The sequence below is a fragment of the Cotesia typhae genome, unplaced genomic scaffold (genome assembly GCF_013202065.1).
Source record: "Cotesia typhae breed Kobodo isofemale line unplaced genomic scaffold, CoteBio_Ctyphae contig_48, whole genome shotgun sequence".
Lineage (NCBI taxonomy): Eukaryota > Metazoa > Arthropoda > Insecta > Hymenoptera > Braconidae > Cotesia > Cotesia typhae.
Window position 1 is genome coordinate 12733470 of NW_027423756.1, and position 18914 is coordinate 12752383.

General features: G+C 29.0%; 1 protein-coding gene across 3 annotated transcripts in view; it reads left to right on the forward strand.

Annotated features, from left to right (window-relative positions):
- Trim9 (E3 ubiquitin-protein ligase Trim9) overlaps positions 1-11463 on the forward strand; it is a 67790-nt gene extending 56327 nt beyond the window's left edge. For all 3 annotated transcript variants that reach the window (XM_074246011.1, XM_074246010.1, XM_074246012.1), the window contains 4 exons: positions 5292-5458; positions 6630-6768; positions 7802-8032; positions 9757-11463. In XM_074246011.1, the coding sequence (XP_074102112.1) occupies positions 5292-5458; positions 6630-6768; positions 7802-8032; positions 9757-10085 (866 nt within the window). In that variant the 3' untranslated portion in view covers positions 10086-11463. The remainder of the gene's footprint in view (positions 1-5291; positions 5459-6629; positions 6769-7801; positions 8033-9756) is intronic.
- Positions 11464-18914: the final 7451 nt, after the last annotated feature.

Below are 18914 nucleotides of genomic sequence, written 5' to 3' on the forward strand. Positions count from 1 at the left end.
TTGCCGTGTCCGCACGGACGCGTTTTCTCGAATTACTTGATAATTCCCGACGTCGCCTCGAGCGACTTCTTTAACGCTATTCCACCTTTTACTAAGCGCACCAAAAGCGGATTAATTAGGTACCCCAGCTCGGGAGTAACCAAGTTAACGATTTTTTACTATAGTGCGAGACTACTGTGCTAGTATGCTTGCACACAACTCCTGTGTACACTGGTGCTTGAGACTGAGCGGCGTTTTCATGAGTACAAGGAACAAGGAGATTTGCTAAAGGGTAGTTTCCGAGAGACGGAAACGATAACGCTAGTGATTGTTCATTATCCTCCAAACGAGCTGCCAGACCGTCACCCCCTCCTAATCTCCGTTTTTTAATTTTTAAACAAAATATGCCGGTTAATTATTAATTAGCTTCCAGTATTTTTCATTACTCTTATCTCTCTCCATTATTATTATTATAAATTTAATCATTATAATTATCGTAAAAAATTTCATTTTTCAAGTCTTACTCTACTCTAGTTTTGTTTCATCCGGACTTTTATCCTCTTTGGAATATAAAAAAAATATATCCTACTTGACGGAATAGAATCGCGAATATGCAGACTTGTATATTGGTCCGGGATTTTCGTAATTCACGGGCGTTACATTTTTGCGCAAATCCCAGGCCTTAATGCTCGTTTGTACCGGAAGGAGATTATGAACCAACTCAACCTACCCCGACAACCCCCGAGTACTGCCAATTCTAAACTCCCATTTACCCTCTATATACTCTAGGATATATAGCTATGTATCCGCTAGCTACGAAGATATGTAGATATGTTGGTATATAGGTGGCCGAGAGAGAAGGCAGACAATCTCTCTCACAAGAGTTATTGAATGTCCAGTCCAGCCAATCCGCCATACAGGATTTTATTCCATTTGTTATACTTCCGATAATCTCATACCATTATGCTACGCTAGTCTTTGTATTTTTAGCGCGAAAAAAGTGAGACCGTCTATGAAGAGATAGAGCTTCCAAAAAAATTAACGGACTAAAAAATTGTTGATTTAAAAATGGAAAGATATTGCGTAGCTTTGTTTTTTAGTCTTTTGTTTATTTTTTAATTAAAATTATTATTGAAGGCTTTGAGAACGTTTCTTTGTTCGTGATTTAAATTTAAAAAAGTTTAATGAGAGGAATAAATTTTATTTTATTTATAATTATAATTATAATATAAGAAAATCGGGATTTAACTTCATTAATAATTTTTACGTACGCCTGAAAAATAAAACTTTATAAAAAAAAGCTTAAGTAAAATATAATAGGACTGAAACGGATTTAAAAGATTACCGTTCTTGTATTTTATTAAAATAGAAAGAGGAAAAATTTTTGTTATTATAGATGTTGAGAGATAATTTTATATTTTTTTTTCTTTATTATATTTTATTTTTCTAAAAATGTTGATTATTCATTTATTTAAAAAAATAATGGATTCTTTGTTGCTCTAAACACAGTTAGCTAAATTTTGTTTGTGAAATTGAGTACTAATAAAATTAAGAAGATAGTTCACGTATATATGTCTGTAAATTTATGTACGTTAAAGCAAAAGGTAGTTGGTTTTGTACACAAGATACTTGTGAAGAATCTCTCAACTTTACTATGGACAAACTTTATTACCCTTTGCCTTGATCTCAAACTGTAACATTTCTGATTCGATTCGTCGTGTTTCCTGCTTCCTTTCAACTTTGTACACACGTACAATTTATATACTCGAAAGAGAAAAAAAAAAATTACCCGACAAGCAAATAATAAAATGATAAATAAATAATAGTATATAAAACAATAATAAAAAAAAATTTAAAAGTGTATTCCGTCTAGCGAAAAAAAACTTGTTTTCCACGTCGCTCGTAAACTTTCCTCAGAGAGTTCAAGAAACTTGAAACGTCTATATTTCCTTACGGTATTGTTTTCTTTATATACTACACCGTCACGTCATCGTTTCAAATAAAACGAGATTAGTTATTGCTTTTTTATTTTTTTTTTTTTTTTTTTTTACTTCCGATTGTGTTTTTATGCATAATTTACTTTTCAGTTAAGTCGATAGTTTTATTCATTTACATAGTTACACAATGTAGTATAGTTTATGGTCATAGTATCGATTCAAGTGTATATAATAATAATAACAGAGGCTATGAAAATCATAATAGTATTCAGACAGTGCAGTAGAGATTTAGATAGAGATAGAGATTGATAATAGTGCGAGTAGACAGGGTCGTGATTGAGTCAGACAGAATTTGTGATAAGCAGTAGAAATTGTCGAGATTTGATCAGACATTTAATGGAAGTTCTCTTGTGCATTATACTGCTTTATAAATTTTAGATTTTTATCCATTAAATTATTCAAATATAATTATCAATATTTTAACGGTTTTTTTGAAAAATTAAAAAAAATACATTTTTTTTTTTTTTCATAATTTATTTTCAATCATTCAATAAAAATTTCCCCTTTAATAATTGAAAAAAAATAAAATTAACAATTTTCCGCTTGAGTAAATAAGAATGCAATAAATTGATAATCACAAAAAACATTTATCCATTTATTTATTCATCATAATCAATTTTTGCGATATCACATATTTTTATCCGTTGAAACAATACAACGACTGACAAAAAAGCTCTAAAAACAAATGAGTAAACACTCATATATATATATTTATTTCACGAGATAAAATCAATCAGATGATATTTATTTATTCTCAAGCACAAACACTATTTTTATGATAACAGTCTCGATTGTTTCAACAGAAACAATAAAACACAAAAGCATTAATGCATTTTGTATAAAAAAAAAAAAAAAAAAAAAAAAAAAAAAAAAAAAAAGGCAATATTTTTTGCCAGAAAACACACACAAGAGCGCTTTAAATGAAAATGAGGAGTTAAAATAAATTGAAAAGTGAAACAGTCCCGGAAAATTTAGTGTCGCACAGCGACTTAAAACGTAATCAAAGTAGCCGAAGTAATCGGGGCTCGGGGATGGTAATAGAGACGGAAATGCCATCCGGTTCGACAATACTCGTAAGTTTTCCGGGCAACCACAAGAGGTCTATCCTTACAAGAGACTGCGAGCTTATTAGCAGTTCCTGCTGAGAACGGCAAACTTTCCTCAAACTATTTCTGCTCTACGCACTACACTGTCATATATAGATATATATCTATTATAATTTATATCTTTCTCGCTCTTCATTCTGTTCTATTACTTCACCACCCAATACAATAACAGTTTATCGTATATAAACCAAGGGATGAAATAATACCGGAAGTTAGCTGTCCATTTGTCCAAAATACCATTATCATCCTCATCCACAATATATTTTCCACAACAACTTGCATCATAGCCTTTGTTTTAATGGCTAGCGCCCCTTGTTTTCCTGGAATGGGGTAATTTAATGCTAACAGCGTATTCGCAAAGATTACTGTCAAACTTGATCAGGTTAACTTGCCTACTAAAGTTAATGGAGCGGAAGATAGTAAGAGCCTTCAGATGACGAGAAGATTGCCTGAGAATTATTTCACAGCTTATAGTTTAGTTATTAGTTGCTACTAATAGTTTGGTTTGGACTGATGTGTGATAATTTTTAGGAATTGATAATTCTATCGCTTACTATGCTGTTGAATTATTTTATATCGGAAACTAGAATCCAGTATAAATTTCAACGTGGTTTACTATATGGCATTTTTGAATAGATTCCTGTATGGCTTCCTGTCGAAATCCAAACTACGATAAAAATTCATGTGAGAATTCACGATAGATTATTGTATGAATTTCCACATGACATTTTCGGATGAATATCTACCGGTCAAAAAATAATGAATTTAAATGATTTCGTGGGAATGTTTTGAATTTTTTTATTAAAATTTATGATTTATTGAGTAAAAATTTTTATTGAAATTATTTATAAATTTAAAATAAATTTCATTTTATTCAAAAAAAAAATATTATATTTTCACAATAATTTTATTTTTACAAAAACTATTTTTTTTTTTTTTTAATTAATAAATCTCTTTATATTTTAAATTTATTAAAAATAATTTATTTTTATCCAACAAACTTACTTTTACATAATCAAATGTAGTTACTGCGGGGTCTATAATAAGCAATTACTATTCTGACGTCTTAAATAAAGTCTAAAACTAATTCCCTTGGTCATAAAATAACCAATTTTACAGTCTCAAAAAAGTCAATTCAAATTTAGCTAAGGTAATTAATTGTTATTGGCTTTGAATCGTGTCGTTTTGATTGGCGCAACAACCATCGTATTGAAACTCGTAATTTCGCTTTATAATACTGCTTGTGCGCTTTGAGTATTAAAATGAAAACACTGGAGTAGTTAGCGGCGGTTATACAACATAAACGTTATAATAGATTCGGAACGGAGTGTAATTCGTAAAATATATACCTCAAAACGGTGGTTGTGAAATTCTTGGTACTTAGTTGTATATACTGGCCTCCAATTTAATTGAATGTTCGGGCTGGTGAGCAGACCGAGCACACACCAAGGGGAAAAGCTTATTGCTGACGTTTCGCCTGTGCTTACTAGATAAACTCATACTCTCTGTAAAAAAAGTTTTAATCATTCTCATTACATTACAAAACCTTTTTTCATTCCCTCAAACTGTTATTGTAATTTAATTATGATTAACAGAGACATTTAATTCTCGTTAAAAACACAATCATTTCTTTGTTTTTGTTTTTATTCTTCTTTAAAACAATTCATGCATTGGTAAATTTATTTCATCCTAAATTATTACTTTAAGTTCTAAAGTTCAAGTTTTAATCACAGATATTGTCAATTCTATTCTTTTAATAAAAATAAAAACTTAAAAAAATTTTATTAAATAAATTCAATTAATTATATAATAAATTTAATATTTATTGATAAAATAGTATGAAAATTTTTTAATTTGACTGACTATTAAAAAATTGATCTGTTTTTTTTTTTCGAAAAAAATTTTTTTTTTTCTAATTTTTTATTAATATAAAAAAAAAAAGTTCTAAGTATAAAATTTTTTCTAAAAATTAAATTTGAAAAATTCCAAAAAATGTCAACTGCTAGATTTTTAAATAAAATTATTTTGGCTCATTGCGACATCAAAATTGTTCATAAATAGAAACAAAAAATTAATTTAATAATATTTGCACCCTTGACAATTAATCGTAACGATGCATGTCTAGTCAAAACTTGAAAAAAAAAAAAAAAAAAAAAAAAATAAAATACTGTATCGACACGATTAATAAAAATTATTGATAAAATTACAGCTCCAGGTGCCCCAGTGTTGATCCCCGAAGAGTGCAGTGCAGAAAACAACAGCGTGACAGTGGCATGGCAACCGCCAGGCGGTCATGGAGTTGGATGTGGTCAGCGGGCTCCGGCAATCGAAGGCTATCTGTTGGAGCTTGACGACGGATGCGGTGGAGAGTTTAGGGTAAGAATAGAAAACCAGCGAAGCATCACTAGTCGATACCAAGTAAAACCTATATCGGGAAAAGTTTTCAACTCCTGTCTGTGTCCTGTCCAAGCAAACAGGAGTCCACTAGAAAACCCATTAGCTACTGTCACACTGACTCTCCCTTGGTTCCTTCTTATCTTTCATACAATCACTACTTCTCTTTAACTCTTTACTCTTCGTTAAATATCTCTTCTGCAGTGTAGTTACTATATCTTATTACATCCCAAACTGAGAAAGAGGGAAATAGGATTTATTCATCGCTATCTCTTTTATCAAACTGCAGGTAATACAGTAATTCTCTTGTAGTCCAACACTAGGAACGCCAAATGTTTAACTTGTAGCTTACTTCGAGCAAACATGACTTTAAACACCATCCAAGATTAATTAAAGTTATTCTCGTGAGAATAAATCACTGCTCATACAGTTATTAAGTAAATAAACAATTATCCGTTTACACGTTAATATTTATCCTGCAAGTCAGGCTAATGTTTTCTTTAATCATTCGACACTTGATCGTGGATTTGAATTCGCGTCAAAGAGAGACACTTTGCAAAGCCAGTCCATCAGAATATGTAAATAAAACCGAGCTTTTGATTTAAAACGAGTTTAAACGGGTAAAACAAACGCGATGAAATCTCATCAAGAAATTGCATTAAATTAAACTCTAGCTTTTTTGGTACCTTGCGAAAAAAAAAAATAGTTTATTGAATTTTTGAATTATGAAGCAATATGGAATAAAAATTCACATTGTATTTTATTGTTTTTTAACTTGAGCTTTAATCCCATTTTAAAATTTTATATTTCACTTTAAAGCCCGTCCAACTGTCGCCGGAAATAACGGACCGATGTTGTACAACCAGATAGACGGGAACGTATTTACTACGGGCGCTCGTAAACGCAATGGTATAAGCTGCCGGAGCTAAAGCACGTTCGTTAATTCCGCGTTACTGGCTTTATGGTTAACATTGGTGAAATAATCTGTAAAAGCTCTACGGCTATACACTACTACTGCTACTGTTAGTGTTGCTATACCAGTACTTTAATAAATATACCCGTATATTCAGATGTATATCTAAGTGACCTGCAACACAAGTTGACCTAGGAATTACAACATTTGTTTAACACGCAACTATAATATTTTGCTTAGGAAGTTTATTGTGGACGTGAAACTATCTGCACCGTCGATGGTCTTCACTTCAATTCACTTTACAATGCAAGAGTCAGGGCGTTCAATAGCGCTGGCGAGGGAGATTACTCTGAGCTCATTGGTCTTCAAACTGCTGAATGTATGTATTTATTTTTTTTTTCAATATTTATGAATATTTTTTACTTATTTGAAGAAAAAAAAAAAAATGTTTAAATTTTTTTTTTTTTTTTTTTTTTTTTTTCCATTTCAACTTTCTGATAATTATAATTCAAAGTTGACATAAAAATTACTCTCGTAATTATACAGTTAAAAAATATTTGACATGAAACTCATTGTTTTAAAAGCACTTAACATTAGTAATTATAAAATACGTAAAATTAAACCACATGAAGATTCTTAAAATTTTTCAGAACTGTACGATATAATTGGTATGTAATTTAATATCCAGTGCTCACTCGTCTTGTTCTGAAATATTACTGACATACTTTATATATATATATATATATATATATGTTGAGCTGCGGAATATTAACAGAAACATCTACCAGAATAATTAAATGCATACCAGAAATACTTATCTTTTACTTTTATTAAATTAAAAATACAAGTTATACATAATGAAGTTAATTTTGCATAACTAATATTTGAGTTGTTATCAAGCTCTTTTAATTTTATTACAATATGTTTTAATTTTATAAAGTAACAATTAAATTTTATCATGTTCACTGTATTTAAAACTATCCGGGAAACAAAATTTTTCTTATTCTCTAAATAATATAGATTATTCTAATGTTAGATATTATTTATTAAACATAACGTTTTTATTTTGATACTTTTGGGCTTGACATTTATAAGTTACCCCATTTCATTGACTCGACGTCTACATTGCATTATTCATTCATATTATTTTAAAATATAGAGTTCTATTGAATATATTTATTATGTAAAAAAAATAAATTAAAATTTATTTAAAAATAAACATTTTAGACATTTTATTAATTCAATAATTTAGACCCTGAAGTCAAAGCTCCCTAAGGGCCTTACAATATATATACATTTGATTAATTTATTTTTTTTTTTTTTTTTTTTTTTTTAACAATTAGAAAAAAAATAATAATAATAAAAATTAATAAACTGAATAATGAATACTTATGATATCGATTAAATTGCAGTGGCATGGTTTTCATGGGCAACTGGCGCACCGGGAGTTCCTCAAGAGGTTTCAATTTCCGAAGACGCAATGAGTGCGTCCTGCGAAGGGTATGAGCATCGCATTGTACTGTCAAGCGTAGGATTCTCCCGTGGTGTCCATTACTGGGAGCTGACTATCGACCGGTATCACAGTGACACTGATCCAGCCTTCGGAATAGCTCGTGCTGATGTGTCACGCGATAAAATGTTGGGTAAGTCGTGAATCATAACTTATAAATAAATTTATAAATATGTAACGCGCTGCTGTCTATATAAAATACTTTCGGTCGTTGACGTCGACACGTGTTAAACTTTGACGGGCTGTAAATCGATTATAAATTCAATTTCTTCACAGCGTATTGCCGCTCGTAATAATTTTATTGTCCCTGAACTCGTAATTTTAGAAATTATTGCAATAAACTCGGTAAAAAATATAATACAGAAGCAAAACATTTAAATTAAATTTTTTAGAACTATAATTTTGCATTTTATCTTGACATTTATCTCAATTCAAAAGGAACAATTTACTCAAAAGACAATCGGAAAAACTCCTAGACTACAATTTGTATCTGTCCTTTGAGACAGTTTAACGACACTGACTCTTTCTCTGTTGAAAAATAAAAATAAAAAACAAAACAAATACATACCTTCGATTCTTATCACGTTCAAAGGAAACTATCTGGTACAAGACTGTACCATGTAAGAATAATTTCCAAGTCTTTAATTTCAAGTCAGTTCATTCAGTCGTCCCATAAAACTTTTTTCTTTTTTTTGTTAAAAAAAAAATTAAAAGTCAATAAAGTTACTCAAGAATTTGTCATCTGATGGTTGGAGTTATTTTGCTCAAAAATACGATAGTGCTGATAAATTTTAATGATCGTTTACTTTAACTTAAAGGTCCGCTAGTTTTAATAAAATTTCAATCATCGTTTTTTTTTTTTTTTTTTTCGCAAGAGAGAGTTAATTAACAAGCGATTGAAAAAATCATTTGTGTGCTCAAAATTTTAATTGCCTTGCCCGAGGTAGCTGGCCGCTCTTCCATACTATGCAACCACCTCCGGTCTAGATTTTTTGAACAAATATATGTTTAAAAAAAAAAATTGTTTTTCTAGTGTCGAGAAAATGCTTTATTTAGCTCCGCAGTAACCTCATAATGTCAGAATAACTGGCACAAAAATATTTAAAAGATTAATACATAAAATAATAATTATAATAATTTATATGGAATTTTAAAAGTAAATCTTGCAAGATATTTAATTTTTTAATTATAAACAAATTGAAAGCAATCACTAAATATCAATTTCCAATAAAGTAAACGTTTAGATCAAATATTGACGGATAAAAATTGAAGTTTACTGGCATAGTAAAATTTATCTAGACTGAAATTTTTTTGTTTTAGATTTGATTGAAAGTTTTAAAATATTAAAATGAAAAAAAATTTTTTTACGATAAAAAATTAATTAATATTGTTGTTTATAATTTTGAATTATTATAAAAATATTTAGATGGATAGAAAAATAAACATTTAATTTAATTGGTACTTACTCTCAACTTTAAAAGCAATCTATAAAAAAATAATTACTACAAAACAAGATTACAGCTTTTGAATAAAATTAATTTTTTTATAAGTGTATTTTAAAAATAAAAATCCAAATTTAAAATACCTTTATAATATTTATCGTAGTTATTTGTACAGACAGACAACTAAATTAAGCATCTCCGGAATTTCACCGGACCTTGAAGAACGTCCGGCATCTCATTTTGTCCCGAATACCAATCCATAATCAATAAAACCAATTAAATTTATCCGATCAAAACAAATATTTAATAAAAAAATATATTAGTTAGAAAGACAAGCGAAATACACAAGCTCTCATATCCTCGGCAGGCCGATAAGATCTATAATGTAAGGACGGGCGGTTTAACTTGTTCACAGGGAAAGATGACAAGGGTTGGTGCATGTACATAGACCGTCAAAGATCGTGGTTTATGCACGCTGGCGGTCATGCCCAAAGGACCGAGGGCGGCGTACAGCAGGGCTCGACTGTTGGTGTGCTCTTGGATCTCGATTCGACCCACACTCTCCGGTTCTTCGTAAACGACCAACCGCAGGGTGGAATCGCCTTTCGTGATCTCTATGGGGTCTTCTATCCGGCTGTAAGCCTAAATCGCGGCGTCACTGTCACTCTCCACACGGCAATCGATCCCCCCCGTCATCTCCTCGCCCTTCATGATGAGTACGTCTGCGATATTGTCCAAAGCTAGGGGTACCTTACTGTCCTCAAGAAAGGCCTGCTCTCCACTCAAGAAAATGGAAATGGAAATGGAACTCACGGTGAACATGACAGACCCAAGAATCACGCTGAGCCCAACCAGATGCTTGAGAAAATAATCGAAGAAAGTCCTACGGAAATTAATTAATATTAATCGTCCTTTTCTTTTTTTTTTTTAGTAATTATTAATTAAAAATTTATCATATTTTATTATTAAATAATTTTCTCAATTATATTTATTTTAAAAATAAATATTTTTATATTATTATTCAATTTATTAATTATTAATATTTAGCAAATAATTGAAATTTCTATTAAATTAATATTTAGCAAATAATAAAAATTATCGTGAGTTATTATAATTGTTTTGAGGTAAAAATAAATATCAGTAAAATTTATTTTTAATTTCCGGATAATTGAGACTGGTCTTAAGAGATAAGACAGTACCACTAAGAATTATTTATACTAAATTTCGAGCATTACCCTGACTAAAATAAAAAATAAAATACATATTAAAAAGCAGCGAAAGTAATCGATTAATTAATACGAGACAAAATTAATTTTTTAATCTAAAAAAAATTTATAAATCGATAAAAATATAAAGACTGTATTTGCTGAGAAGAGTGAATGAAAATAAAGCACTGGTTATATATATATTAAATGGATTTAAAATCAGTGTGTAATATCATATCGTACGTATATTTAAATGTAACGTAGGGTTTAAGGATCAGTATCATAGATTTTACATATATTAACTCGAGAAAAATATTATTACTTGAAGGGATTTAATATTAATAAAAAGTTTGAATTAATATTAATAAAATGAAATGATTATGATAATTGATTATTGATAATGATAGGATAAGTCGGTGTAATAAAATAATAAAAATATGAACTAAGTAAATTCGATCTAGTCTTGTAATAATTAGTTATTGTAGTTTATTAATTTTGGTACTTTTACATTCTTAATTAATTTTATAATTTGACTATTATCGTCACTTGCTACTCCCATTTTCACGTTAAATAAATTAACTTTTGGAAAGGGAAACGCTAATTAGCTATTACCGCCGCAATTGTGGCTCGCGCGGTTATTCACTGGACAGGGTGACAATGTTATCGCAAAATGCTCCATACACGCAGGCATCAATTGTATTATTCACACTACGGGCATAATTATTATTTTTATCATTATTATTACTCTTGTAATAATAATTTGTCTATTACTATTATTATTGTTGATAATAATACTTGTGTATATAAATGTAAATAATATATATTATATTATATAATATCTATCATATTGCCGATGAAATTGCCAATTGTAAACATTTATTATTATTGTACTCGAACAATAAATGCGCTAAAAAATATCTCATGCTTTATTTATTTATTTTAATATTTACTTTTACAATTTTTCCAGTTTAAATATTTATTTATTTATTTTACAGTATCGGTGAGTATAGTTCATAAATTTTTCTAAAAATTTTATCTCTATATTTTATATTTTATATTTATGCAGGTCGTAATATGATACGTAAGATGTCTAGTTTTAGGACCTAATATGAATATTTATTAAAGCCATGAAAAATCATGAATAATTAATGACGGGGGAAAAAAATGTCACAGATAAAATCGTAAATAAATATTTTTATTTTTTACGTCGGGAGTAAATTTAAAAAAGTTACTTCAATTTTTAAATATTTAGATCTTTATAATTTAGACGAAAAACTGTCTTAAAAAAAAATTTAATGTTTAGATCTAAAAATATTTTTAAATTTTAGTAAAAAAAAATTCTTAGTACAATCAATCGAGGTAACCTGAGCCTGATCATCCTTTATTATACAGTCTGATAATATGGTAGCTGGAGTAACTCTGATTGACTGATATCCCATCAATAAAATACATTTGAAAGCTATTGATTACACGTCATCTCGCCGTAACTCATCATTAGCGTTATATTACTTCAAAATCGATAAAGATTATTCATTATTTCAATTTATAAATTGTCTTTTTTTTTTATCCTTTAATTGCATGCAAATATTTGGATACTTTTTTTTTTTTTTTTTTAGTAAAAAAAAACAACAATGTTAAATCAATTGTTGACCTTTAAAATGCTTCAAATAAAAATGTTTGCTCACAGTATTGAGTGCTCTCAATTTTAAACAAAATTAGATACATTGTTTACTTAAATTGACATGTGTAGAGCTTTAATTACACTTAACAAGTGCTTTTTTTTTGTTGATGAATTTAGTCAATTTTTATTTTAATTAAAAAACACAATTTATTGGGAAAAAAAAAAAAAAAAAAAAAAAAAATGACTGAAGTTGAGAGACATCTGATGATTTTTAGAATTTTTTTAACAAAAAAATTATAGCGAGAAAATTTAATTTGAAAATTTCATCTTTAGAAGCTCTGAAAAATTATAAATGACATTTTTATAAATAGTTTATTTTTCAAGAAAAATCAAAAAATTTTCAATTGTCTGCTAATAAAATAATAAAAACATACACCGTCGCTTTTATGATTTCCCACGAAAGAACCCATTAACGTAAATTCCTTCTATTTATCGCTTGTGTTGTAAAAGCTGGCAATAAAAAATAGACGATTTTATAAAATAAGACCAAAAAAGTGTTTCTTACAAATTTAATCTAATTGTCATCAAGTATGTCCTCTTAAATCCTCATTCTGTAACTCTTCTTCCCTAGCAGACTTATTCTCTCTTTCAAATAACGCGGGTACTCGTTGAAGCGTTTCTTATTTACTCTCAAAGGTATTAAACCCAGCCACGTTATACAGGATGAAAAAAAGATAGCCCGAGAAAATGAAATAAAAATAAAAAAAGCACCGAGTGTATAAGCTTTTAGACGCGTGCGTGCGTTCTCAAGTGGAAAAAGGGTCGGTTTGCTGGTCTTGTGTACCAGAGGACGGCAGTACAAAACACTGCAATACACGACACACATCTGAGCACTGAACACGGGGACCTAAACCCAAGTGAACAGAAATAAGACTGGAGTTAACAGCAGCACACACAAAAACTAAATAAACAGCAGAGCAAATAAGTAAATAAATAAATATTAAAAGAAAGATTTGATTGGAGTGTCAGCAGACAGAAGAGTAGCAAGAAATCTTAGTGTTATTCCCTCTAACTTTCAGATGAATGCGTTCCATTCTACTTATTTTCTTTCACCCACCGCCAGTTAACTCCGTACAATATCAAAGAGAAGATAAAACTAAAAAATAAATGAAAATGAATTTAAAAAACAGTCTCAGCTGCAGACTTAAGACTTAAGACTGTAGACTGTAGATTCTTTTTTACCACGTCTATGCAGTTAAAGAAGAAAGTTAGTTCGTTTGCCAGCAATTTTTCGAAGCAGATCGTGGCATTTTAATCGCGAATTGACTGAAAATAAATAAAAAGTTAAGTTTAAGTTAATTAAATAAGCCAGCATCATTTTCTTGCTTCTTCTTATCTGATATCTTCTAAAGAACACAAGATTTCATCTGATTCAGTGAATTCTTGACGAGCTCAACAAAAAATAATAAAGATAAGGATGAAAAAATAAAAGTATATCTGTATCTAGGCGAGCATTATGCTCCCGATCAAATCCCAGATGCTCTTTCAAGTGGGAGTTTCAGAGGGGGGGGGGAGGGGAGGGGAGTTAAAACTGCATTTCTGGAATAGCAGGAGGAGGAAAGATTCTTTTTAGAATCTTCAGCAGAGTTCGTTCCCTCATTGAGTCTGATTTATCTTTTTTTTATTCATTCTTTTTTCCTCTGCAGTTGTTCGTACAAATATTGTATAATATGAATTTATCTCGCCTTTTTTCACTTTGTATACTTTGAATTTATAAAAGCAGATGGAGAAATAAATAAAATAAATACGGCGATTTTGATGGACGCAAGTTAGAGCACTGGAATGACTTGAACTAGTTGGATCTTTTATGACTTGTTTGGTAAATTGCCGGGGGACCTTCCAGCTCTGTTCGATTTGAATCGAGTGTGTGCTCACGTAGATATCGAGAGCGTGTTTGTCGGTAAGGGTACTGTACTATACGGGATGCTATCTAAACTTGTAAAATGACGGAGACATAAGATGTAATAGGACAGATGGTACAATAATCGTGCTTATTCGCTCGAACCTGTTATCTCTGTCTTATTTATGAAATACTGCGAGTTATATTGGATTTTGTTGAGTTAGTAAACTTACTGGGCTAGCGCAAGGACTGTTATAGTTCGGTAGTAGTGTACGGTGGCCCCGGGGTATATACCCAGCACATGAGTATTAGAAATAAGCCCGGTTGTCATGGACAAATGGCTCACAAGTGCTACCAGATTTCTTTTCGGTAAACAACCTAAACAATTTTCATCATTTTAATTGGATCATTTTTTTTATTTAATTCTAACTGAGTTAAATATTTTTTAAAGACAATTTTTTTATTTTTACCTTCAGTTTAATTAATTATTTATTGTCAAAAATTATTTAATAACGATAAAATATTAAATTTTTATAAAAAATTAAAATTTTGCTTTATTAAATCATGACTTTTATTAAATTGCACTGTACTTTCTTTAACAGGAGCTGTGTTTAGGCATTCCCTAAAATATTTTAGGATGAGACCATTTATTTGATTTTTACAGAATTTTTCACAAGAGCTTTAATTGGGCACTTCTAGCCAAATTTTGAAATGTCAGCGGAAATGCCCAAACAAAGCTCCTGTTAAAAAATTCTATGAAAATTTAATAAATTATAAGAAATTTAAAATTGATTTATTTATAGTTATTTAATAAAGTGATTAATTTTTTTATTATTATTGTAGAATATTTAGAAAAAAATTAATTTAATATACTAGAAATTATATTTGTAGACAAAAAAAAAATAATATTAATTATTTAATTATACCGGGAATCTTATTGAGTCATTATGAATATTTACAAAAATTTTTTAATACACTTTTATAACAACAATACCTATTTAATAAATTATTTGTTAAAGTTATAATAAAATAGTAAATATTTTATTTACGTTCAATTTTTTTTTTTTCTTTGAAAACATTAATGTTTATTAATCATCCGCAAAAATAATTACTAATAAATATTAAAACACGGTATGATTAACTAGCTTTTAAAAGTTAATATACAAAAGATTCATTAAGCAACCCAATAACAAATAACAAACTTTGTTTTACTTAGAAATTTATTACATATTCATGCTCGTGATTATTTAATGACTCGATCTATTGTGAGATTAAAATTTATTGTTACATTGTAGTAAATTCCGATAAAAATAAATAATTTCTCTTCTAATTCATTTTCATCGGTGACGAATCTCGTGAATAAAAAATATATCGGTAAAACGATAATATCGATTATCCATCATCAACTTTACACAAAACAACTCTATTAGCGACGTCAGACATGAATAACCGGTAGAATAATTAGGTATTGACAGTGACAATTCGGGGAGTAGGCGACGGGAAATCATTAATTATTAAACTTATGAATGTGTAATCTAGGGCATCGATTTACAGTGAAAACTTTAACAGTATTTTTTTTTTTTTTTTTTTTTCAAAGCTCTTTTTTTCTACGTTGAGACAGTTACAATCCTCTCGCGGTAGTGGATCCATGAAATTTTAAGTACTCGGCGTTAAAACTTTACCGTGTTATACTGAGTAGTATTTTCTGTCTCTCTTTTTGTGTGACTAGACTCTCATAGACGACCAGACGTGTACCATAGCCATAGAGCGGTGTGCTAAAGTATTCTGTAGCTACCACATAGAGTGAAGAGCATCTCTGAGAAAACCAGAGGTGGAAAGCTCGATAAGGACGACCACTCGTGCAGGTGGTCTTCGTTAGCTTTATTACACTTAAGTCTCGGTACGGTTTTATCTTCTTACTCGGAGTATTTATTAAAAAAATGAACAAAAAATATTAGATAAAAATATCTGGCCATATATTACATCGTCATATCGCGGTGACGTTTTTTATGACCGTAGTTTAGAATCAGTTAGTGCTAAATAAAAATATTTTCAATGATAGTCGCTACAATTTTACGACAAACTTTATTTTTACTGTTGATATTTTTTCTATCGTATAAAAGTTTAATGACAATCTTGTAAAAATATTACTATGGAATTTAATTTAATTTTTATGTTGAAAAAAATTAAGTGAACATTTTTTTGCATGATTTAAGGAGATACAAGTACCCTCCTGTGTAAATAATATCTAAAAAAAAATAATCTATAAAATTTTTTATGCATCTTAAAATTAATTATTAACATTTTTGAGAAAATTTCCAAAAAATTTACTTATTAAATAATTATTAACATTTAATTAATTAATAAAAAATAAATCACTCTGAATTACATAATTTTTTATTGCTTAATCGAAAGCTTATTATTTTTTCAATTAAATTTTTTTTCTGTGTGGAATCTCCATTTACCTACATGTAAAAATTACAATTTTCAAACCTAATTATTTGATGAAATATTCCGGAAATCTACTGTTTTTTTTTTTTTTTTTATTAATTATTAAGCTTCGTAGATTGAATATACAAATTTTCAGGAAGTTTTAAAAATTTGACTGATTCGCGTGGATCTTCTTAAAGCGGTTTTTTTTTTTTTTTTTTTTTTTTATTAAATTGAATTTTTTCCCAAAAAAATTCAAATATTCAAAGCGACCCTAAAGACTGAAATAAAGAATTTTATTTTTTGTATTTAGGAAACGATTTTAAAAAGTGAAAATAAAATTTTGCTGGATAAGAAGAATCATATATATATGTATATGTTTTTTTTTTTTATTTCTCAACTTGGCTTTATTGCTTTTCACTTTAATCTGAAACTCTTGGCGATAAATCTAGAATCAAGAAGTAACTTTATTAAATTCTAGTGAAATGAACAAAAGACGATAAAAAAAATAAAAATAAGAACAGTGAAACTATACATACTTTATCGATAACTACTTAATTAAATTTATAATGAAATTGAATATTTAAAAGTGTCAGTTATTAAAAAAGTTTGTTATCAAGCAGCTTATTAGCGAGTGTATCGAGAAAATAAATGACTGGAAATATAATTAATAATTAATAAGTTAAATAAAAAAAAAATGTAATATAATATTATATTGTTGTGTCACACTCATATGCCTTCAATTGTTCCAAAATGCCTTCGGGTTAATTAATACAGTAGTGAGATGGCAGAAAAAAATATATAGCCCAACAAATAATAGTGTATTAATTTAATTGACTCTCGAGGCGTTTTTGCGGAACATTGAAAGATATTTTTTCTTTTTAATATTATATAAATAGATATATATGTTTATTGTGAAAAGTTCGATGATAATAAAAAAAAAGATAAAAAACTTTTTAAAATATGGTACTCGAGAGGGTAAATGGCAAAAGTGCCGCAAGCAGTCCTTGGTAATAAGGATCGCTACGACACTCGTTAAACTTGTAAGATTTATGTGCGATGAGATAACGTGCTTTTTAGATATTAGTAGTTAAATTATCCTAGTAAATTCAATTGAAAATTATTTAATTGTTGTTTGAACATATTTGCTAATTATTCATTTTCATTTTTTGGGCTTTTAATGAGATAGATGTTTGCAATTCTATGATTTTATTGCGCAAAATTAATATTAATATATTGTAATACCTTCACACTTGCAAAGATCACAAAGCATTAGACCGTTTCGAAATTGTTGCGTTAAATCCAAAATTTTTTTAATTTAAAAAATTTTTTAATTTTGAGATCAAATTTGAACTCAAGCAATTTTTTAACGAGTAAATTTATCAAAAAATGACTGAAGATTTTTTTTTCTAGAACGTTAAAAAATTTTACGTTCGGTTTTATCAGTTTGACAAAATTTTAATAAATTATAAAATTCTAGTTTGGAAAAAAAATTCAATAATATCGATAAATTTCAGGAGAAAAAATTTTTTATTTTTTGAAACAGTCCAATAAAGTATGATTAATAATAAAAAATTGATTTAGTGGTTAGACTAAATATTCCTGTCAATTAAGTCATAAATTTTTCTAAAAAAAATGTGACATTGTTTGTATTTCATTCAAGTTTTGATAAATTTTTTTCCCTAAAAACCAATAGAGGCAATGAATGTATACTTGTTAATTATCACAATAGTTGGACATGGAGACATCAGTTCACTGCAGCTCTACCAATTACTCGTTGATTCATTTAATCAACACAGTTGAAAGCGCAAATTGTTCCGAGAGTAATAAAGGCAACGAGAAGTTAAAAATAGCGTATAAAAACAAAGTAAAAATTTTTATCTATAAAGTTTGCACAGAAATTGCCTTATTTTAAAATTTTCGAGCACGGTCCGCGCTAATAATGTTTTATGGCTCGTACAAGAGCTCCTTATTATACCGAACATTAGTAGACTAGGAGACTACGTGTCCTAGTCTGCAAAAGAACCAAAATTCTCTACTAACATATTTAACGTCTCTCAGGATCAGAGCAAGAGTGATCGATAAAATCTGCTTCACCATCGATCGGTTAATTTGCCAAGCAATTAAAAAGTTTGCGGTGTCTTCGAGCTTCTTGAGTTCGAAATAACAGTTACAAATACGGTTGAGTGGTTTCAGTTCAAAAGTCCGTTCTATCCGTTTGTATAAGTTGCTTACGATGTATACATCGAATTTATCAATTAGAATAACTCTCGCGGCAATCAAAAGTTTCATTGGAACTAAGTTTTCATTGAATGTTAATTCTACTTAGTTGAGTACTTTCCCGAAGTTTCATTGAAATAATTTATTTATAATTATAATAAAGAGACTGCAGTGAATTTTTACATTTAATTTCAATT